General features: G+C 39.7%; 1 protein-coding gene across 1 annotated transcript; it reads right to left on the bottom strand.

Moving 5' to 3' along the window:
• Positions 1-340: 340 nt before the first annotated feature.
• On the bottom strand, positions 341-25,579 carry LOC135077762 (alanine aminotransferase 2-like). The gene is made up of 10 exons (XM_063972334.1): positions 25,347-25,579; positions 17,775-17,864; positions 17,248-17,342; positions 13,786-13,976; positions 11,746-11,948; positions 7,748-7,870; positions 7,267-7,473; positions 6,354-6,497; positions 1,292-1,406; positions 341-967 (listed from the first exon to the last, which is right to left on the bottom strand). Exons 1-10 carry the CDS (start codon positions 25,464-25,466, stop codon positions 819-821), a joined length of 1,437 nt encoding a protein of 478 aa, XP_063828404.1. The 5' UTR covers positions 25,467-25,579; the 3' UTR covers positions 341-818.

Here is a 25,579-nt window from a genome sequence, read left to right as displayed (position 1 = left end):
TACAGATAGATTGCTACTAAATATTCATAGATCCCCTGGATTGAGCTGCTCGCAATCGATCAGAATTAGAGCTAATTAAATTGTAATTATCAATTGACTAATAGCCTAATGAGATTAGCCTAATTATTTGGACATTACGCGGCTAAAACATGTCGATGTCAATTATATTACAATACTGACAGTCAGCATTAAAATGTCTCTTATATTAAAATATCTGATAATTTAGGAAAAGGACACAACGATTAATTATCTACTTAGTTAAGTACACCTACGAGTAGGTCCGTATTCTTCAATTCTTCAAACTTTATTTTAGTATTACATAATATACTCAATAATACTAAAATAAAGTTTGAAGAATTGAAGAATACGGACCTACTCGTAGGTGTACTTAACTAAGTAGATAATTAATCGTTGTGTCCTTTTCCTAAATTATCAGATATTTTAATATAAGAGACATTTTAATGCTGACTGTCAGTATTGTAATATAAGCATGTAAGCCTGTTGGCTTGATGGAATGTAGGTAGGTATTCTTATTATGGAATGAAAATGCTAAACTTATTTATTACATACGAAACACATAAAACAAAGGACGGCTCATTAACTATCTAAAGAGATTCTCAAATTGAACATACGAGTATCTGTTGATTATTATGCTTTTTTTCCTTTAATGAACACTTTTACCAATAAGTAAAGTAAAACAAAGCAGAGTCGCCCATCATCTACAAACAACTCCAGTGCTAAAAAAGGATCACAACATTTTCCAAAAACATGAGAGGCCAGAGGACTGCCACTAAAACTTTGCTCAAATGAAGCACATTTTAAGCGTACTCCTGCAGGAATTTGTGGTGGAAGCGGCTGATAGAGTCCATCATGTGCTGGAACTCTTCCCTTGGATGTAAGATTGTGGTCCGAAAGTGGAACGTGCCCGGGACCTGCCCGAAGCCCGTGCCCGGCACCACGCACACCCCTGAAACAAAGAGATTTCATTATAAATGTGCCTGACTCTCCACGAATCATAGATTATGAATCACGTATGTAAAAGGATTGCTGAACGAACTGCAACCGAGTAACGTCATCTAACAGCCGATATGCTTTCTCACGATTTAAACGTCTACGTTTCTATGCAAAAAAAAATTAAAAGTAGGAAACAAAACATGAGGATGAAAGGGTCATTTCAAACAGACTTTATACCAGTCACAGACCATGACTGTAATAGTACATTCCTAGTAGTCTTCTATGTCCTAGTGAATTTGATACATTCCAAAACTCTTATAGCTAGTAAGTTCCGTACCAGTTTCCTCCAGTAGCCGTAAGCAGTAGAACTCGTCGGGCGCCATGCCTCTCTCCTGCGCCGCGGCCTGCGCGCGCGCCGGTATCTCAATGCGTGGGAACGCAAACATGGAGCCCTGTAGGAATATATATTTGTAATAATACGGTTCTATGCTTCGGAGGCTTCGTTAAGCCATCATGTTGGTCTTGAGCCATGTCAGATGAATTAAAAGGATAATTTACAAAAGATTATGACCACACAATGATGCAAGTTCATTAATATCATCATTGCGACTTGAGGTGACGCATGTTAGTAGCGGTGTAGTGAAGTATAGGTAGTGTTAGCTGAGGGATGCGTCTGAGGAGGCGGGGCTTGGCCGTGACGTCACATGGCGTGATCATGGCCTGTTCGGAGGGGCGCGCACGCCGCTGGGAGCGAACGGGCTGGCGGAGCTCACTTTTGCTGCTGCTCTCGGATCGGACGGACGTTCACACTCTTGCTATTTTATTGTGTCGGAAATATTAATTATTTTTATAAGTTATTGTTCTTTTGTTATAAATTAAACATTTTGATCGTTAGAAGTTATTTTTTTTAAATAATAGCTGTCTAAAACGCTAATTTCAGAAGTGGGATAGTAACCACGTCTGTGTTGGTTTTCTAGACTGTTAGTAGTGCAGTTTAACGGTATTTTTCATATTATGAACGTTTTTAAATAACCACGGTGCGCGATATCTAAAGAGGGTAGTAAATCTCGGAAACGTGGACGTTCTTCCGCTCCAAATATCGACGAGCAGCTTCAAACGATTATTTCTCGTTTGAACGCTTTGGAAGATACTTCCAGGAGGCCCTTGAGTGAGGCCAACGCGTGCGTTGGTTCACCTGCGCCACCACCGCCACCGCCCCTGCTCGATTTATCGAGTGAGTCGACCACTTTGGTGGCCGCTCGCGGTGATGCGCGTGGCGAGGAACGTGTCGGGACGTGTGCGGACGCGCCGGTGCCCAGCGTGGCTTCGGGGATGGCGAGCGTAGCTGCATCGCTGCCGTCGAGTGCTCCGGCCTCGAGCGCTGAAACCATCATGAGTGAGGTAGCAGACAAGCTTGTCACCGCCATCAATGCCATAAACCCGGTAAGATCCAACCATAATATTTATATTTCGTGTTTCGACCCGTCGTTTAATGATTTTATTGTGTGGTGTGATGAAGTTGATCATTTACGTAATATTCACGGATGGGACGACCGCGAATGTTTAGCACGAATAGGTAATTGTTTGAGAGGCGATGCCCGCGTGTGGCTCAATGAGTGGACAACCAGAGATCGTTCTTGGTCCAATTTTAAGCGTGATTTTCAAGCTTTATGCCCACGTAAGGTAGATATCGCAAATATTCTATTTGGTGTGATGCAAACTAACTCAGATCGCTATACTACATACGCAGAATACGCTAGGCGTTCGTTGTTGCGGTTGAGCATTGTCAGTGGGTTGAGTGAAGAATTAATAACTGCAATTATTATTCGGGGAATAACTGACCCGCAGATTCGCGCGGCTACAACTAATGCATGATTTAGTTGGTTTCTTATCGATTTATATCAAACCCACTCACAATGTTCCACCAGTTCGTACACGGCCGCGCGATGCTCCCAATAATGACACCTACAGTAATTTACGTAAAGGGGAATACCCTGGTACGAAACCCACATGCTTTAGGTGTGGTAGTACCGGCCACAAACAGTATCACTGTCCTAAACGTGTAAAATCAAATGATTCTTCCGACAAGAACCTTGCCTCGACTTCTAACCCGCCTGCTTCAAATAACGCCCTACATAAATCTGATCCATGTAGTTTTTGTAAGAAAACCGGGCATAGAATTGAGGACTGTTTCGCAAAACAGCGCAGTGAGTCACGCGGGAAGTCGAATGTTAACTTTTGCGGTGAAACATCAAATTAATAGACAGAATGACATAGCCGCAGCGGTTATTCAAGGGGTACCTGTAGATATTTTGATAAATAGTGGCTCGCAAAATGTTTTCTTTAATTGCTGAATTGGTCGTAAAGCATTTTCAGTATACCCTTAACGCCGTCTTTTTGTACATTACGCTGATTTATGTGGCATGGGTAGTCAAAAGTTCGAGTTGAAACCCTTGAGTTCCCCGAGATTTCTCTCGAAGTCGATTGTCGATATTTAAATACGCCCGTCATACTAGGTACAGATGTAGGTACTCAATAGAGGTGCTATGATGGACTCTGAACACTGCTGTTTTTCTATTCACTTATGAAATGTTACATTTTTGGCACTAGAAGTAAAATGCTTAGGACGAATGATCAGTCACGGTCAGGTAAAGCCGAGCAAACACAAAATAGAATTATTGGTCGAACGGTTTTAAGCAGTTTTATTGTAAACGCTTTAATGACTATGACTATAAACGCTTTTACTGTTATATTGTAACGATAGTAATGTTGTTTTTAACATTGTTTGCTATTGCTATAAATATTGTTTGCTAGCTCCGATTTTTAGACAAGACACTATTGAGTTAAAATGTGATTTTGAGAACGCTCTTTCGCTATTTGGTACGCTATTTCGCTATTTGGTACGCCTCGCTTAATTGTAGCTGATCGAGGACGAAAGTATGAGAGCTCTTTGTTTACAAATTGGATTAAGGACTTGGGATGTGAAATTCAATTTATTATTGCAGAAATGCACCAAAGTAATGGTCAGGTTGAGCAGTATTGTCGCACTGTTATGAATATGATTCGCATAGAAACAAACTTCCGTCAAGAGAGTTGGTCTAAAATTATTTGGAAACTACAGCTCAACCTGAACATCACAGTGCAAAGATCTACTCGATGTTCACCTTTAAATTTGTTAATTGGCAGCAATGGTGTGACGCCTGTCATACGATCCGTGGTTCGCGACATCGCGATGGAAGCAGCCAGCCCCAACCGAGAGTCCTTGCGTGAACTGGCGCGACAGCGCGCTAGTGAGCTGTTGGACGAGAACCGAGTGCGCCAGGATACTCGTGTGAATGAGCGTCGCCGAGCACCTCGGTCGTTTCAACTCAACGACTTGGTTGTCATGCGCAAGGCAAGCCAGTCCACGGGGCAAGTCAGGCTCCGATTGGTCACTGGGTCGTGTGGCAAAACTACACAAGCCGTGGCCGCATGGTTTTGTGGCGAGAAGAATGGACCCCTGACGTGTGTATGGCATTCTACGACTGTGAGTATGTGGTTGAGAAGTGCATGGCGCGCATCCCGAGGGCTCTGTGCGAGTGTTGAGTAATAACCTGAGGGCTCTGTTATTCCACTGTTGTCTGGTACACCCATGCATTAGGCATCCTGAGGGCTCTGCCTATGGTACATCCTGAGGGCTCTGTACTTGTGTTATTGACTGTTGTGGCACCCTGAGGGCTCTGCCAATTGTATACATCCTGAGGGCTCTGTATATTGTGTTGTTGCGGTAACCTGAGGGCTCTGCCGTTCGTACATCCTGAGGGCTCTGTACGGTGACTAGTATCCTGAGGGCTCTGCTAGTTAGGTGGATATTTTTGTGTTTGGCATCCCGGGCAATGTCTTACATAAAAATAAACACAATTTGTTGTTTTATAAGACGTGATGTCTTATAATTGAATGTTGTTTTATAGTGTTGAATGTACTCTAATGCAAACAATATCGTTCATAGGTAATGATGAGGAGGCACATGACAGTGCCTCTGACACCGAAGGCGGGACAACGGGAGGTCTCCAAGAAGTCGAAGCGGAGGTCCATGCTCAGCCACCAAGATCACGCCGCACGTCCACCCAGCCAACGCCACCAGACCCTGATGATGCTGCGGTCGAGGACGACCCGCTGTCAGGAACGGCCGTGTTAGCTGAGGGATGCGTCTGAGGAGGCGGGGCTTGGCCGTGACGTCACATGGCGTGATCATGGCCTGTTCGGAGGGGCGCGCACGCCGCTGGGAGCGAACGGGCTGGCGGAGCTCACTTTTGCTGCTGCTCTCGGATCGGACGGACGTTCACACTCTTGCTATTTTATTGTGTCGGAAATATTAATTATTTTTATAAGTTATTGTTCTTTTGTTATAAATTAAACATTTTGATCGTTAGAAGTTATTTTTTTTAAATAATAGCTGTCTAAAACGCTAATTGTAGATTAACAGCTTCGTAGCCTTAAAACCGTTTATTAAATCGTTTTTCAATAAACTAACCAATTCAGCGCTGGTCAATTTACTTCGAAAAGGCTTATTCACTCTATAGTGATTGATGGCTTAATCTATTTATGAATGTTTTAGAGCTCCAAAACACGCTACTCTATACAATTTATTTTAGGTCAAAGACGGCGTTCACACTAAATTAAAACGTAATAGCGAAACCCATTCTAATTACTCGTACAACCGTTTAAAGACTAAAGTAATGATATCGGAATATAGTCGCAAAATAGCACAAAGTTGCGATCTGATGACACGACAACTTAACTCTCGAAGGAATTAAGTTGTACTAATTGTCCAAATCAAGCAGATTAAGTCTTATTTCCCTAATTAAAGCACTAGGCTAGGCGCAGTCGAGCGGACTCGCCCGAACTCGTCTAAACTGGGTTGACTAATTGGCGGCACTAACTTTTGGCTTCTACGGACTTTATCCTGGGGGATCCCAAACTCGGGTCTTAGGCAAGCATTGATGAATGCTTCCAGGAACTGATGACAATTTGTGATCAACTAACTTTTGCGCGTGAATCCGTTCGCGGAAATTTAGCTCGGTCAAAGACGTTGCCCTCGGGATCTTCGCGGTAGAGTTGTTTAAAATTCACGAAAGTAGATTAAGACGTTCTAATTAGAAAACTAATCTAGGGATTTTCAATACAGCCACTACCTATTTAGATGTCCATAAGGTATTACGTGCTTTATCTGATAGTTATTACTGATATTCATGATCAATAACTTTGCACCGTAATTCTTTAATCGGTCATAACGGTAATCTCTCGCTTAAAATTTTACTATCTCTTATCTGGTATTAAATTCTGGTCTTCGATCGAATTTCGCACATATATTTTGTTCGGTATTTACTCTGTCATAAGTTTTAATGGGATATACTTACATCAATAGGGTTGCAAGAATATCCAGGAATAGTGTTGAAGGTGCGGTAAGCCGTAGTAGTGCGTTCGGTCAGGGTTCGCCTCACTTCGGCCAGTTCGCGTGCGAACTGCGGGTAGGAAGCCTCTCCGGGTACTGGCGGCTTCATCTGGTGGGAAAACCATTTGGCTTGAAACAAACATTAACGTTTAAAAAACAAGTGTACTACCTATATTGTTCTTCCATTTTGGAAAGAACTCAGGTCACGCCTATTATCGGACTAAATGACACGCCATAGACGTATCATAAGGCTCGAAACGGCGGTGGGAATGGGATGTGGCATGTGGAAATAGTCCCATTCCATTCTGCAGAATACACTTATACGTTCCATGAAACTCTTCCCACATTCCTGTGCTCTGCGCACCCTGCTCGCAGCCCTGCCTGCCCTAGAGCACATTGATACTCACGACGCAGTGTAGCACGCACTGGCCCAGCACAGTGGGGCACTGCATGACGCCGCGCGCTGCCTCGAAGGCGGCCCGGACTCTTGGCTGCAACCGCACCAGCTCAGCGAACCCTGAGCGCAGTCCCCACCTGTCCTAGAGCATTTCACGATACTCACGACGCAGTGGAGCACGCACTGGCCCAACACAGTAGGGCACTGCATGACGCCGCGCGCGGCCTCGAAGGCGGCCCGGACTCTTGGCTGCAGCCGCACCAGCTCCGCGAACCCTGAGCGCAGCTCGCACCCCACCTGTCCTAGAGCACGTTGATACTCACGACGCAGTGCAGCACGCACTGGCCCAGCACGGTAGGGCACTGCATGACGCCGCGCGCGGCCTCGAAGGCGGCCCGCACCCGAGGCTGCAACCGCACCAGCTCCGCGAACCCTGAGCGCATCTCGCACCCCACCTGTCCTAGAGCACATTGATACTCACAACACAGTGAAGCACGCACTGGCCCAGCACGGTAGGGCACTGCATGACGCCGCGCGCGGCCTCGAATGCGGCCCGGACTCTTGGCTGCAACCGCACCAGCTCAGCAAACCCTGAGCGCAGCCCACACTCTGCCGCCCAGCCCTTGGAGCACGTCACGAAGCTGGCCAGCTCCATCGAGCTGTATGGCCCGCCCATCTCGTGCATCACCTAACAAAGAAAAAGAGGTTGATATTTTGGGAATAAAGTTTAGTTCAATCAAAAGTCCGTTGAACCCAAGATAAATGGGCAATCGCTTTTTCCAAGTAACCTACAGCATCAGGAGTATTGCTTCGGAAAGCTTTTTCATAAATTGGAAAACTGATTAATTGCCAATTTATTTTTGGAAATCCTTAAAAGTCTAGCTGGGTAATAGATTTCGTTGAATCGAACTGAATAAAATGACACAATATTTTTGTTACAAGTGGGTGTCACTTTTACGTACCTTCTTGAATGAGAAGAATGGCTTGCTAACGATGTTCTCCTGGTAGACCTCGTCGGCCATGATGAAGAGGTCGCGGTCGTACGCGAACTTTATGATCTCTTCGATGTTTTCACGGCTTAGTACCTGACAACAAACAATTTCATTGATTTTCATGTTGCATTCAAGTACTTTTTGGGTACGACGCGAACATTCAAGAAAACTCTCCGCTTAATATGCCTACCCTCTCAGTTTTGTCATGATTGCCAACACCGGAAATTACATCTAAAGTCTCCTTTATAGTTTGCTCAAAACTAATTAGGCGCCTATAATAATCAAACCAAATCACTCAATTTCTGAAATCGTGTCAAATTAACCATTACCTGCTACTTTTATTTGACCCAGAAAAGCTGAATGTCTTGTGGCTAAAGCTGTTTTTCTAACCTTCTAAGAACCCTATCTTACGATAACATCGTCCACAATTCAACCGTCCACTAATTCCCAAAGCACGAAGCTTGAAAAAACTGTCACCTGAGACCAAAGACAAGCCTTTGAGTTGAGAACTTAAATTGTTTTTTCTGCGAATCCCTCATTCTATAGTAGATTTCAAGATAAGCAGATGCTCCGTATCACTCGCCGGTCACGTCCCGCCTAGTGATGTGCCCAGTCAGCTATTTTCTATGCCCATTTTAGTTTGTTCAAAAAATCTGATATTTTTCCAAGAATCATTCGAGTTAAACATCATTTGATTTCAATAAGTACCTACCTACTTTCTTCTCACAAATAAAACTTAATGACGTTAATATACTTAGTTATAGTATAATTTTATTAACTGCTTGTATGATTTTGGCCGTACTATTCATGCAAATATTGTTGTTGATATTGTTGTTTCATTAAGATTTTTAACTTGAGGTGGCTCATTTTCCACTAAGGTAGTTTAAAAATCACAATTCTGAAACCGGAGGTTTGTAATCGATTTCAAGTTCAATCAAATGACTCTGCTAATATAACTCGTCTTATTTCCTGTAATTGATAATTTTGTCTGAAGTAAAAAGTATAGACTATTAGGTATTCTTCGACCTCAACACATCCCTCGGAGCTCCCGCAGCGGGAAGCGCCAAGCGGGAAGCGGGAAGCCGCGTGAATGACAATGAGCGGGCCGGGCGGGTGCTGCGCGTCACGTCAATACTAGCGGTCGGAGTTTGCCGAATTTCAACTTGAGGGCTCGATTGCGACTTGTTTCCTTCACCGCTGATTTTCTTTTTTCTATTTTTGGGATTAAGTTGGTTTTTCAAGTAGCTACTAAAATCTCAGATTGTTTAAAAGCTACACGACTTTCATGACTTTTAGAGATAGGCCAAAATGTGTTAAAGGTGGATTAAATGCTGTCTTATCTAAGAGGGCCGACATTTTCCAGAAAACGAAGTTAGTTTATGCCAAATCTGTACCAAAACCTGAAAAAATTTGCATTGTCGCCTCATAATTTTATTAAGTTAGGTCCAATCAAGGCAAAACTCATTAGAATCGTCGTTCGTCGACATTTTCAACAGATCTTAGGTTGTCTTATTAAAACTTAAAATCTCGGCTTGCCAGGTAAACTGGGAATATCTTGAAAAGTCGGGACAATTTAAACCTTCCCTGAAGATTCGGAAGTGATTAAAATCTGCCGAAAGTTTGGGCGGAGTGTTGGCGGGTCGGCTGGGCGGGCGGAATTGTGTTCCCGAATTTTTTGTTGAAAATCGGACATAAACTTCAGTATCTCATTTTCTTTTATCTGACGTTCTACTTTCAATACAAATTACTATCCACCTACCTTTTCTTTTCGATTGGAAATCTTTAATATTAAAATCTCCTATTAATATCTCTTTAGGTAAAATATTTTTTAGGCACCGCCAACTACCTTTACTTTTCTACAAGGCTGCAGCCTTTGTCTTAACTTTATCAATGACTTAAATGAAAGCAATGTTGAATATCGTGTTCAATCAGCATATTGTCAAAAAAGAAAAGGATGACAAATTATCATTTTCATTAATTTCACACCGCAAACATTTTTTTAAGGTCAAAAGAGCAGGTAACAAAGTATGTAAACAATGGATATCGCCTGCAAAACCGCTGGCCGTCCTAATTGGATCCATTTTGAATAGCTGATTTCTCGTAATTTGATTTATTTAAATAATATTCTGATTGCAGGCACTCGTAAATAACGACCCGGGCTTAATAGGTAACGCGATCGCAACTAGTCGGTTACTGTCATAGAATTATTCATTTATTTTTGATCACCAACAAGGTTACATTGTAGCATTCACAAGAAAAACTGAAAACAACATGCATTAGAGACTAAAGGAACAGCAATTAGGGGTTGAGGAACTGAAAATAATTATAATAACAATGTTGTATCTTGTATCTACGACTAGTAATCTTTCCAACTATGTTGTAGTTATTGTAGCAACTTATGAACAGCCATAGGTATCTAGCACGGCATAATTGCCCAACAGCGTATTATGCCCCCTGAAGCACGAATTTAAAACACTTCATGAAAAAATTATAAGTGTGTGCTGTCACAGCCCAGCCCACACTTTTATAACAAATATGATATGATAGCCATAATTGAAGTAATAACCATAAATTGTGTAGGTGTACCTATACAATTAATGGCTTTTCCGTCACCTAATCAAGTCCCGGTTTTCGGGCGCGTCGTGGGCGTAACAATGAACGTGTGCGAATGTAAAGTTTGCCGTTTCGCCGCAAATTATTGTTTCTTGCCTTCGCCGTGCCTACGAAGGGCTTGTGTGACGTGTAAATAATAACTCATTGTTTCGTGTGTACTTTGAGATTAATTTGTTGCCGATTCTGCGGTGCTTTAAGCGTTAAATTACTGGAGTTGTGCGTGGTTTTATTAAGCTCTTCATTATAACCGAAAGCTGTATTTATTTTTACCTAATTAAAATTTTAATTGAGTAAAATTACACTCACTCAGATAAGCTTTCATAAAATACATTTTATCAGAAAAACATTGTATTTCAATTACTTGTGTAACTTAACCACCTATTATTAATACCTTCGTCAATACTCAGCCTTCAAAATATACACCTTCAGTCCCGATTTTGGGCTAATAATTTTCCAAGCTCCAAGCCGGAGGTCGTCAATCTCCAACAAGTATATTTGCATGAGCTGATAAATAGGATGTTCGATACAGCTCACCTGTTGCCCGCACGTTTCGATAGACTTGCTTTTGCAATTTAGCTCTTACGATATCTCGAACGTTTTCTCTTCATAAAACTTTAGCTTAAAAACCTATTTCGTAGTAGAGTATTTCCGAGAAAGTCCGAAGGTAGAGCAACGTAATTAGAGCAACGAGTCTCTCGCGTGACGCGCTCCGCTCGCTTCGCTCAGCTCGTTTAATATTTTTTTCAGACTGTAAGTGTGTTTGCGCATGCAATGCGATGAAAGATTGCTAATCGCTGGCCTAATGTGGGAACATTGTTAGCTTGGAAAGTGCGGAACCAAACAACTTTGTCAAAAAGGAAACGTGGATTATAAAAGTATACACTCAAAGAGATGTTTCATCTATATCTAATCACAAAGTCATCTAGATTAGTAACTCGAATATTTGACTACAAACAGCAAACGTGTACTATAAAGACTCAAAGAGCTGTATCATCTAGGAGTTATGGACACAAAATAATCTGTGTTAACCACTCGACTACGAACTATCGAGTTAGTTCAGGCCGAGTGCACACAATAATGTTGCAAACCGACTACAGACATTTGTAGCAATAAATCTGGTTGATCGAAGCTTTGTGCAAACAGGTAACAAACTCAAATAATTACCACTACCTAGTTACTTTCATTGTTTCTATGTATATAAAAGCCGAAGAGGAACTATTCAAAGCTCCAATCTTAACCACAAGATCATCCTAAGAGTTTATTATTGGCAATCAAGCTGTAGATCCAGCTTACACTAGGAACTGGCAACTGGGAATGAGAGCTAGGAATATTCCTGTAAAAGCTCCTGTTCATACCTGTCCCGTGGGGTTTCCTGGGTTGATGACGACCAGCGCCCGCACGGCATAATCCTGAGACGCCTGCTGCCAGCTCCGCTCCAGCTCCTGGGTGGAGAGCGCCCAGTTCTTGTCCTCGTCCAAGAAGTACTCCGCCGGTGCGATGCCCAGCTCGGACAGAGTGCCGGAGAACAGCGGGTACTGCGGGATGGGGATCATCACCGCTGCAAGAAAAGTTAAGAGTATAGGGAATCACTCAACAATGACCTAATAAAATCTACAAAATGACTTGAAGATTCTGACATCTTAAGAAATAAGTTTACAACTCAGCAGCCAGAGCAATCACCCATGAAATGAAAAGGTCGTTTGGAATGTTCCAGGTAATGCATAGTGAAAATTTTCACAAATGCAAAAATCTTACGAACCATTGTTCAAAAGATTAACAGTCTTGATATTCCGTAAAGTCAAGTAATGTTGCTCCAATAACTTTGGCAAGATAAGTTGCTTAACATTTTATTTCACCACCGAAAGTACCTTTATGTATGCAATTCCTTCAGAAATAAATATATCCAAGTAGACGGCAATGCACTCTGCATTACCGGAGTGCAGGGTACCTGTCCCAAAACTTATACTTTCCTATGTAAACTTCGTCGAACTCCAAACGTTGATCGATTTAACCTAAGCAAAATATCAAATTCTCTAGAAACGATCCAGCTTGTGATGCGAACGGAGACGCAATGAAAAAACATAGAGAAGAATTTCTTCTTCTGAAAGATGTGCACTGCTGGAAAAGTCTTCCATAAGAGTCTTTGCAACGACCGGTCTTGCCATGCCATATAAAGAGAGTATTAAAATAAAAATGCCCATACTAGGCTACTTGGCTCTACATCTAATTTTGAGCAACGATTGTCGCAAAACAGAAAAATTAGACACAAATCTACGTCACACACAGTGGCAACTCTAGGGAACGAGCGCGTTCCGCGCCAATTTACGAAGTAACTAAGCTTATAATATTTCGATGCTAAATGCTCTAGATTTGCCTTGGATGAACCTATTGCATGTAGTTTTGGTGTGGCGAAACCAACTGCGCGCAACCGCCGAATTTTATGGAGCGACAACTTTGTTGCGAAGTTTCCAACTCCCAACTAGTTTGGGGAAAACAAGATTTTTGTCCTTCGCTGGAGAAAAATGTTTAGTCTAAAAGATGTTTGACGTGCAGCTATACCTACCTATAACTTGCCCAGCGTATTGGAAAGCTGACGAAGCAAAGACGTTGGTACTATTTAAGTGGGTAGATTGCAAAACTACATATTGGATATCACTAAAAGCTTGTTTTTGACTTCCACATGCCTGTGAAAAGAGTGCCTTAAATGAATGTGCTTTAGAGCTCTGCAAATTCTGCGCTGTATCTAAGTTCCTGAATTTTATGTCTTCTTAGGTCACATACATACAAGCTAGAAGATGTTTCCTCAAAAGTGCAATATTGATATAAAATATTTCCAAGACTTTCAAAACCTGAAACTGAATTCTAGCCGATCCAATCCACTCTTGACCGTAACTCAAATAAAATAACTGACGAAATTGCTTTCAGAGCGGCTCCTTTGGGAGCCATATTTCGCGGCGCCTCCATTTTGTCGCCTTTTATACAAATAAGAAATAACACGGCGCAAAATGCGTAACTTCCCGAAATAGAATGATAAAACTTTAACCTTTAGGAGAAAGAGCTTAGATAAATCTTTATTTTCGACGCGAGCAAAACGGAGGTGAATTCAAAAAATGTTTTATCTACCAGATTTGTGTTTGTAACCACTACAGCCTCTGCACATTTGGAATGTTTCCAATTAATTGTCAAAAAGACTAGAAAGCATTTCTTTCAAACAGCCAAGAAAGAAGACATACTAGAGAATCATCAACATGACTTTGTGGTGTCTATGAATAAAGATACTGACTGGGCATTCACTAGGCAGGGATGTACCACCCTAGCCTACCTCTACACTTATCAGGTGTAATTGCGGTCAAATACCTTGCCTTTTGTTGCAAAAATATTTGCAAGTCTCTTACCAGGCGGCTTCCCCGCGGCTTCCCCCGCAAACATGGTAAGCACGGACTTGATGACGTCAGAGGCGCCGGCGCCGACGCACACGTCTTCAGGAGCGGCGGGCACGCCGTCTCTCGCGCGCAGGTATGCTGCCACGCGCTCGCGCACTGCGCGAAGACCCATGCTTGGAGAATACGCGCCCACTGAGCCCTGGCTGTGGGGACAAAGATAGTTACACAATCATCATCATGTCGGATTATTGTCCACTACAATAAGCTTAGGACGCGCCCCACGATAAGTGGTTATCACGCCATTTTATCGATTTTGCCCAAACATTTTGACGTCGACAAACTATATCACGGCGCGCATCCTAGCCCTTCTGGACGAAAAAACAGAAGTAAGGGTTATGAATTAGACTGCTTGTTCGTCATATTTTTAACCCTCCGTGTACCAGGTGACTAAAAGTTACGTCCCGTACCAGGTGGGGTATGACATACCCCAATATACAAAGTAATAAAATTTTCATTGAACATTTTTTTAGGTGGAATTTAATATTTAATATTGATTATTTACGTATGCTAATTAGGTCTAAGAAAAGCTCTGAGCTGAAAATATGTATTATAACATTTTTATCATAAAAAAACAAAAACACACAATTTCCGTTGTTCTTGTAATTTCGGAATCAGTTTCTTATGTATAATTTTTAATTAGTGCCTTTAATTATGACAACCGTTTTTATTTAACAAAGTACAAGATATTTACTTATAATTTAAAAGTAAATTAAAAACTGGAAGGGTATAAATTTATTTTGATCATCGGTTTTCAATTTACCACAATTCTGAAGAAAGAAAATGAGTATGCTCAATGCATAAAATGGGAGCGTAACAATTTTATTTATTTATAAAATAAATAAAATTGTTACATTCCATTTCAGTAGCCCATAAATTGTATCACCAAGTATAAATTGTAGCCCATAAGTGTATGTTCACATACATCTTCGGATCTCAGTACTAAACTTCCAGATTCGCACTAAAAGTCATCTCATTTGACTAAAAGTGCTTGAAAATTTAAGATACCGTGAAAATCACGAAAAATATAATTTGTATTGAATTTTTATTCAATTAACAAAGCTAAAATACCTATACAAATTACACCAAAACTGTTAGATTATTTTTGAAACTTTTTAACAACGTCCCGTACCAGGTGGGGTGTGTGATACCCACACGCACTTTAAAGGCATGTAACTCAGTTGGTAGTCACCGTTGGACTTATTTTGCAACGCTGATCGAAGCAGCAGCGCCATAATTCCAGCTAATGAGAATTTAAAATTCAGCACATGCAAATTTTTAAAATTATGGCGATTTTTAAAGGACTGGGGTGTGTCACACCCCACCTCGTACAGCGAGGGTTAAGGACAATAAACTTCAGCAATAAAGTCTTCCTCTTTCGTGACGACAGTAGCGTTAAAATCGCATTTCCTGTTATAATATTTGAAAGAAAAATAATTGTAACAATCTTTGTTGTTGTACAATTTCCTTCACATAAATAATGCAAAACACGATTACAGCCATTTTCTCTCCAATTCCATCAAAATTGGGACTTGCGTGTGTCGATTCAATGGGAATTAAATTCGGACCAAATAAATGTCTCTCAAATCGCGTGATAGGCGTCCCGCGTGATAGCCCGGGCGCTGGCGCTGATTTTCAATGAGCTTCTAATCGCATTTTTATTGTAAATTCTTTTGTGATTACGGAAGTAAGTGCCTGTAATAACGTGTTAGTAGAGTATTAGGTGATGATTTCAGTCTTATTCACTGGCATAAAGCATATTGTTGGATTCAAGAACAATGTAGGAAGGTATAATTCTAATGGGGTTGGAAGTCATAGATTTAGGTATGACCGCTTTAATTTATCTCTATCCTACTTAATAATTACACAAAACTTTATCACCATACACCAAACAACAGTAGGAATTTTACGAAATATCTCCAAATCAAGCTCCGGCTCCCATCCTATCACATTATTCAGGACATCCATTATACATCACTGACGCATTGGGTTGAGCGCTTAAATATTAATCAGCCTTTCCAAATAATTTTATATCACGATAGGTTATTGACGATTAATTATAGAGGGCATTAATATCAAAGATTAATGGAACCCATTATGTGAACGAATGTGTGTTGGTAACTATTGAAGTCACCACAACCATTGTTTTAGACTATGACTGGCAACTAAGGGCGCCTGAGTTGACTCTACCAAGAGTCTAAATTCGTAAACAAAATCACTTATTTTAGAATCAACTTTATTCAGGTCAAGAACATCCTAATCAATGGAAACTAACATTCTAATATTCAAACTAATAATAATATAATAATAATAAATCAATAAAGTTTAAAATCAAAGTACCCTTACTTTACCATTAGTAAACATTAATGAGTTCTTAGCCTTAGACCAAACGTTCTATGGGCAAAGAGAAAATCCAATGTATTTAGAGGAAAATAATTACTAACATTAGCACTCTGACTTCGTGCATTAGTGGACTTGTACCAAACGGAATACGTAGTTTAGTGTATAAATATAACATACTATTATTACCTTCCACAGAAGAATCATCGTCTATCCATTAACCAGTGGACATTTCTAAAAATAAATTCAATTTATTACATTTTACTTATTATTTATTTTACTAGCAAACCACAACAAAAAACGAAAACAAGTAATTCTTAAGGAAAACGTGAATAAAAATACTTTCATTCCGTTTCCACGTAAAAAACTTTCACGATGCGCGTGATAAGTGTATTCCACACTATCTGTTATATTCAAAGGGGAGAAAATTCCACAATTTTCCGGGAAAATCCAATGACGTTATCCCACAATGGTCGGGCCTAATTGATGAAATGCGTGTCGGATGAATTATCCTAAGCACCTACTCACTGCGCCATTAAGGTGCGTAAAAACACACGAAATAGATAAAGAATTGGCAGAAAACCTATCTGTATTGTTTTTATATTACAAAAAATTCAATGACGTGCCTATTATTGACGGTACATGATAAAAAGAACTGGTAGGTACTGGGACTTTTGAAACCTTAATTGGCTCATCATTAAGCTTGACATGAACAGCGTACGTGAAAGGAAAGTGTCGTTTTTAATTACCCGTTAAAGTAATGTATTGAAATAAAAAAATAAAATAAAACAGTTTACTCAGTACATACAGTCACCTTTCCAGGGCACTTATACACGTCCCAAATATAGCTTCCTACCACCACTTCAAGGTCGCGGGAAGAGCCTGGATACGGGCAGCACAGGACCGTTAATTGCGGAAAACCTTGGGGGAGGCCTGTGTCTAGCAGTGGACGTCATTTGGCTGAAACTAACGAACCACCACTTCGGGACAACATTATGGGCTGGTGCTGAGAAAAAGTGGCGGAAGAAACTCAGTCACCTTGGTCAGTCTCAATCAAATATTGATATTGATACTCACATGCAGTCGCCTAGTATGGTGCGCACGCGCTCCTTGACGTCGGAGGGCACGTCAGCGATGGACACCAGCTGAGGACACGATGCCAGGGCCAAGACCTGCGGAGAGACGTCTTTTAACAGATGAAATTTACTTTCAACTTTATTTTGATACTCAAGCTGCAAGAAAAAGCTCTACATAATTCCTATTCCCATAAACTCAATCATGTGTCAAAATAATATGTCTAATGTGTTTCTATATGTATAAAAAGAGTAACAGTCTTTTTTATGCAGAATTTAAATGCAAATATGAGTAAATTATTTGTTGCGTTGTACATTGACATAATTTAACAATCTCCTTTACTATCCAGCTGTTTACAACGAGTACTAAGTTTTTTAATTTAATTTACGCAACATACAGATTGCTAATCGATGAAATTAAATTTTGAAACGGTCAAAACTGATTTCGTTATTAAACGATCGGGCTCGTAAAACGTTCCAGTTAAGTTCATTGCAAAATGAACCTTATCATAATGAGGATATGTTACTGACCTGCCTGATGAAGGTGAAGGGCCTCTGTCCCAGCGCGTGGCAGTCGCCGATGTTGGCGCGCACCACGCGCTCGAACGGCTTCGGGACACCCTGCGATTAAAAAAAGTCTCATAAAACTCATTTATTTTTGCAAATAGGCTATTAAAAAGCACTTTTACACGTCCCAGTTTAACCCTACCACTGCTTCGGGAAAATAAATGGGCCAGTGCCAAGAAGCAGCTCTAGAAACTCAGTCACTATTGGGACACTCACTTGTTCTTCTTTATAATACTTGTCAAATGTTAGTTACTTAATATTCAAAACTGACTGACTGACTGAACAAAATGTTTACATTATTATATTTCAACTAGGTATTAGGTTAAGTTCAGTACAAGTGTAGAACGACTTAGGCATTGTGTGGTTGGTGTACTTAGATACGAGTATACTTTAGTTCAAGAATACTAAGGTGACCAAACAGCGAGCTTAGAAAAGCGCCCAGAATTTATGCAGTTTTGTAAACGCGCATCACAATAATAAGGTGATTTTTACCACTTTAATTTGTGATGACGCAAATAGCTAAAGATTAAAAGCTCAGCAATTCTCATTCCAATTCGAGGAATCTCTAAGCGCACCCATTTTGACTAATGAAGCGCACCTAAACTATACCTCGAAACGCACCTGTGTTTGGTATAGGCAATCATAGTAGGGCCTTTAAGTCACTCTAGTTAGTAAATAGTCATTTTTCGGGAAACAATAATAATAGGTCATGTTGTTCAAGAAAAATTTTAGATGTTACGATGTTTCATGGCTACTAGGTACTTAATAATGTACTACTATACCTACAGTACTGAGTACAGAAAAGATAAGAAGTTCGATTAGTATTTATAGTAAACACACTATCTGCTAGACCTTTGTGCCCCGGTTTGAATGTCATAGGCTCTAATCTCATTACCTACATCATTTTTACAATGAAAAGTTTAGTATAATGTAGTGTAGTAGTTTAATGCACGTCTTTCATTCGTTATCAACAGCTTTTATGTAGTTCATATATGTAAGTATGAATGACATTATGAGAATTGAATAAAACTGATTTTCACCGGCTGTAGTAAAAAAAAATTTTCTTACGTCTGATTTAAAATTACTCGAAATAATCTCAAATTAAAAAAATATATTAAAGACGGAAGGTAACGTAATTTTCGGATGTACAATATTGAAACATTTGCAGGAGACTTAACTTGGTAGACCATCATTTGTCTGAGACTGCACAAGCATCTTAAGGCGTGATATAAAAAGTTTTTCTTACGAAAAGCGAATTGTAAGCATTTTCCAGCCCACGGTCGCAGACAGCGGGTGCAACGAACGTCAGACCCGACGTCACCAGCCCCCAGACGGACTACGCCCCAGGCTGTGATGGAGTTACGCTATCAAATTCGTCTGATGCGAACATTTTCAATGTATTTTTTGTAGAAAAGCAAAGTAAGCGTTTCTGATAGTTTTAATTTACATTTTAGGGTTAGGTTTTTTGATTACATAGCGTTTTCTTTTAATTCAATATTGTGAGGTGTTTTTGTTTATAAATATGGAACTAAACCGCTTAAAAATGTAGTGACAAAAATCCGGTGTCAAATATAAAACAAATCGAGTAATCTTTGTCACGAACGCGGACGTTCTGAAATGCAAACAAACGATGCAACTAATAACGTTAGAAATTCCACACCAGATATCTGTATAGCGCATAAAAAACACACATGAATAAAATAACAGATCGCAATCCATTCCCGTCGGTTTATGTCCCGTGGCACAAAAACTATGGCAATAAAAATTGTTCAATGCTCATATTTTATCGGGACGAGCGGCGGTGGACGCCGGCGCCTGGGCAGGCCGGGCCCAGGGCAATCTGGGGTCAATAATGCAAGCCTAGGGTCATATGCAGATACGCGAACGCTCAAGACTCACGTGACTTGTTTGTGCTTAAAAACATTATTTAATGAAGCAGGGTATTTCTCATCGCCACGGTTCTCGTCGTCACCTTCGTGGCAAATTTTATTTCTAACTTATTTCAACTTTTTGTTAACAAAAATTGTAGCGCTTGATGTGAAGAGTGTATTCTCAGTAAATCAGTCAAATAGTGAGTCTCGTTTGGAAGCTTTAACGTTTTGAATTTTTTGATGCCACGAAAGTGATTCTGTACTTCACAGCAATATTTTTTTCAAACTTTACTACTGTAATTGACTCTTAAGTATTTATAAAACATATATTTTGTCTTATTTTCATAGATAAATAGCAATAACATTATATAAATAGGTACCTACTTAAATACAAGATAAAATTTTACCGATAACGTCACCTACTAAGTTACAACATTATACGCAATTGGTTTTAAGGGTGATACTGGTGGCATTCTGAAATGCTAAAGAAGCAAAAACAGGATTATCAATACCTCAATAAAAAAGAACTCTAACTGATTATCACTCCCTCAACAAAAATATATTTTTTATTGAGGCCAGAGGGCCTCGTATTTTTGTTGTACAACTTTTAACTCAAACTTCAGATTAAATTTATCTTACAAACAGATACTCAGTTACATATACAGACAGCATACATACATACATACATACAGTCATACAGACAGACAGACAACAAAAATACGAGGCCCTTATTTTTTATTTATGTACTGAACTCTACTTACCACGTAAAATTTAATATTTATTAAAATATTGTAAAAAAATAAACACTAGTCACTATATTTTAAAATAAACCAAAGCAAGAAATCACTTTCGTGGCCTAAAATCACCTTCGTGTATAAAACACCACGAAGGTGATGCCACGAAGGTGACGAAAATTTTAGTTTTTTATGAATTATCCTTACATTTGAATTTAACGGTTCAAGTCGAATACTACACAAATAAGTCTAACATGTTAAGTTTTCAATGACCTAAGTTTCAATTAAATTGTTTAAATTTTAGAGGTAGAAAATATTGTTCAAGCAAGCGACGGTATGTCTATGGATAATCACAAAAAGTTACGTATTTTTTTTGCGGAGCGACGATCGGCCTATCTCACCTCTCGAATGGCCGGAGCGCGACTGACGTTAACCGAATAGAACGCTGTGATTGGTTGCTGGTGTTCGGTTTAACGGCAATCTTGTATTATTACTCAAAATTTTAGGTACCTAAAATCGTGTGATCAACGTATTTCGCTTTCTCATTTCGAAATAATTATAAGAAGATATTTTTTTGACTATTGTGTGGAAAGTATATTTAATTACGATGATTTTAGTATATGCTACACACAAATTGAATGAAAATTGTGAATGCAGTAACCAAATGTTTCATTGCAACCGAAGGTGTGACACGATGAGAACGCGAAAAATGACCCCGTTTTTTATCGTTTCATGTGATGTTTTCGTATTATTTATGCTTCTATTACGATAAAATTTATTTTGTATGTAGCTAAATAGATATTTTATCATCTGATTTCAAAGTTATTGTTCTAACTTATACCGTTTATGAACTATTATTGTGTGACCATCAAATTTGAGTGTAAATGAGAAGTACCCAGCACCTATTAGCTGTAATTAAAAGATGAAATAGATAGGTAGGTATCATAGAATTTAGTTTGATGTGCTGGATCGTTGTAGGTACATAAATCAAACACCGAATTGACAGAAAAGATTAGAAGACTACTTAATAAAGAATGAACTACTTATCTAAGATAGGTTTACTGAAATTACTAGGGCACAGAAAGATTACTTATAGTGACAATATTTGTAAGGTTTGTAGCATTGCCAAAACCTATTCCGTACCAATAATAGACCACTACAATACGATCTTTTTTCAAGCAATAATAGGGCGCCCCTGCCACCCCCTGACTTCAGCCCTGTCCCCAATTCTTTTGAAGTGCGGAATCGTTAAAGCCGGCATCGGTCACAATCAAATGTAAATACAGGACAGGAATGCATTTTACTACCGGCTCTCCGTCCCCACACATCGACAACGACAACCTGTGTTATATCCTAGTGGACCAAGAATCAGTGGGCTCACATAACGCGAATTAGGTCACGCACACAGATGTATTGGTGACGTAAAATAAATCGTAAATGACGTTTATTTTCCACCCCAGATCCCCTCTATCGCAGCTTTGGGACGTTTGTGTTATCTAATGCAGAATAGACACATCACTCTTTTTCCCGGAAGCTGAATTTTAGGTATTGAGTCTTCGGATTTGGGTCTTGGTTCTTTTTTTGACATTTCAATTCAAATAATTTTATTTGAAATTTAAATGGTTAAAGGGAGAATTTTCTAACTGAAGTCCCATTGTTTTAGAATCTTTTAATCAATAAACATGCTACTTTTGATTTAAACTTTGAATGTGATCGGCAGGTACCGCGATAACTGAGAGCAAATCGATGACTGATTGGCATCTGTACGAGTATAATGACTCTACCCTCGACTATCTGAAGGGCTCCTGAACTCTTGATAGAGATCGACCCAGAGATTTATCTCGCGATATTGTAAGATACGCATTTACGCAGTTTTACGCAGTTACTTTATTATTACAAAGTCTGCTTTTTATTTGCAAACTTTGGTCCTCATTGTTGTCCCGAAGCAATGGTAGAGTTAAATACCTATCTAAATAAGCCATGTATAGAGCTTTTGGCATAAGCTGAAATTCACACACACCACGGATTATTTTACTACTATCTTTACATATGACGGGTATTTCAAGTAAAGTATGTACCTAACTGTGCATAATTATTTTAATAAAAACCCAACTCTATTAATTAATATTTTATTTGGAAAATAGATAAAGTTAAAATATTAGGTATACCTACACCTACTACATATTTAGGACAAATATTTACAAATAAAAAATGTGTCCCAAATCGCTGTCCAAGCAACGCGACATGGTGCCCAGAATGCTGGCTGCATTTCCGCGCTGAATGGCCAAACTGATTCTTTGGCCAATAAATGCGCCAGCTCTTCCATCACCTGTACAGTCAATCAGCCGCTTGGCTAATTCCCTGTACAGGCGATGAGCACTTGGTCCCCACGGACCTAGCGTCTCGACCCCAGATGGCTCAAACATGTAGGTATACTACTAAGACCTACCTACATATTTGCGCTGCTTGAGGGATTCCGCTGATGCAGCAGCAGTACCAGCCCATTATTACAGATAGTTAATCACGTAGTTCCTTAAAGCAATGCAACATATTATTACATAGTGCTTTACATTATGTGCCAACTGAACATATAAGTACATAATAGTTGTTTATCAGTGGCATCGACTCCGAGCCATTGCACGCTTTATCACGTATTCCTTTATTATGAAAAATCTGTGCAACGGCAACAATACGAGGAAAACGCAATTCCTTTGAAATACTGATTGGATGAGGTGAAATCCTTTTCCGGGTAATAGGTACTACAGTTAAGACTTATACAATTTTGTTGCAAAATAAAACATTATTTACTAGGCATTACGATTACTATTGCATTTCAGATAGGTACCAAAGGTTTCCTTGATTATACCGTCGTCCCTAGAAAACATTTCATAAGAAATTGTCTACCTACTTAGGTACTTACGTCAATTTATTTACGTTATACACCGCTTGCACCACACAAATATTTTTTTCAGTAGGTACCTACTTTTGTGTTACTTGACGAGATAATATTTTAAAATTTAAATCTTTCTCTCTAAAAAGGACTAGCAGATCACGAAGCGATCGGGGAAATAAGTAGGTAGTTTAGAATCGTCTTCCTGTTTAGACTAGATAACCTACTTTCAGGAAGTGAAGTTGAATCAAAACACGCGTAGCGGCGCATTATTTGTGCGTATCCCGCTCCCTTGCGGAGTTGCGGCAATAAAAACATATTTTCGCGGGCCGAGTTATGTTAGTTTCGCAATAAGCGAGATTTATCGCGCTGTTTGCGAGTCGCGCGCGTGTCGCGTCGCGCGTGACGCGCCCGCGACATGGCCTAGGGATGTTAGGGAAGCCTACCCTACAACCCTGGCATTGAATCTAAGTGATTCAAAGCTCTGTAATTGAAATGTTCAGTTCATGACAAGTAATAGTTTTTTCTTTAGCTTGCAAAATATAAAACCTAAACTTCTCATTTCTATTAATGTTGCACCTGTGACCTTTTACTATCAAATGTATTACAGTCTTATTGGTTGTTATTTAATTAATTATTTACCTAATTTAAAGTAATTTGGAACTATGGAACCCTTGCGTGTCGGGATACTCGCGATGGGCATGCTTGACTTTTTTTATTATTACATATAGTGAGTGGTGAACTGGTAACCACACGAGAACTACTTTTTACCATTTTCATGTGCTATGTTAATTGACTTTCAGCTTTCATCGTTCTTTTGGACTTTGTGAGAGGATATACTTAATACGGAAACTTTTCTATGCTCAGTAGATTATTATACATTTTCTTATCAAATGTTGGTGTCTACATCTTCCTATTATAGTATTATCTGACCCCGCGTACTACTAGGTACTTATCCCATCACTACTCGTAGACAATGTCTTTTGTTGCTTCCCCAGAACTATGTCCTTGTGAGATTCTTTTTATTATGCCCTATAAAACATCCTCTGCATGGGCTTTCTCATCGGTCGCGATATTTGTTATCCTTCAAGGGCTGTAATATCAACGGTATTGACGCGACGGACCGCTTATTTATTGGTTTGTGAACTGTGTGACAAGCTTTATTTGCCGATCGAGAGTCGGGCTTATTGTGAATCTCTTGAAGATGCCGCAATATAATAGTTAAAGTTCTGGTGAAACCCTTTGCTACCCTACGTGACTCTGCTCCCACGCACAGCTACAGTTACCAAGCTTTGATATTGAATACAATCAATAAGTAGGTACCTAGTTACCAACGTGATATAAGGGAATAATATCTACCTAAATGTGAACTTATTTGAATGTGCTAGATTCCCTGGCATTGGTTGAACTGGTTTATTTTAGGTTCATTTCACTTAAGAATATGCGAACTAAATTATTAAAACGATTTTGATGAAATTTGGCAAAGAGATAATTTGAGTCCCGGGAAAGGACAGGATTTTTTAAACAGAAACGCGCGCGATAGTTTTTCTGTGACAGACAAAATTCCCCGCGGGCGAAGCCGCGGGCGGAAAGCTAGTAATGAAATAATTACCTGTATTTGTCTGACGTTTTGAATTTTAAAATTAATTAAATTAAGCAACGCGAAAATTTAAATATAATTTTAAAAATTATGTTTGCAGCCTGTTATGATTGCCAAATAATACAGCCTTAAGTACTCGTACTTACCCTATACATAATACTTACCTATCTTAAAATGTTATTTATACCGGTTTAATTATTGACTCGAAACCAACGGACGGAAAAATTGCACATGCAATGACCAATACCTACCAGAGGCAGTAAACAGGCCCAACGAAGCCTTTGTTTACTCGAAAAATCCATATAAGTACTTTTCTGATAAATTTTCCTCAGAAGTGTCGCCTGGGATTCGAAGTGGAACCCAGCATCCTATCAATGTCGAACGTAGATTTTACTATAGAGTAACTATTATATAGTGTCAAATTAAACCTAACTGACTAACCTTCACCAGTTCCCTCTCGATCTGAGCAGCCCGGTCCACTATGGGCCCTCGCACCGCGTACCGCACATTCAGCAGTTTCTGGTTGATGTTTTCAGAAGTGATGGTGTTTTCCAGCTTCATTGTGATGACAAAAATTAAAACAACCGCGCGATAAATCAAAGTTCGGAATCTTGAGTTACTTAAGTAACTGCTTATCGATGCAGAAACCGATCGACACAGTATGCAGTGCGCGC

Source organism: Ostrinia nubilalis, chromosome 13 (genome assembly GCF_963855985.1).
Source record: "Ostrinia nubilalis chromosome 13, ilOstNubi1.1, whole genome shotgun sequence".
In the NCBI taxonomy this organism is placed as follows: Eukaryota; Metazoa; Arthropoda; class Insecta; order Lepidoptera; family Crambidae; genus Ostrinia; species Ostrinia nubilalis.
The sequence above is the reverse complement of the archived record's forward strand: the minus strand, read 5'-3'. Positions and strand labels throughout refer to the sequence as shown.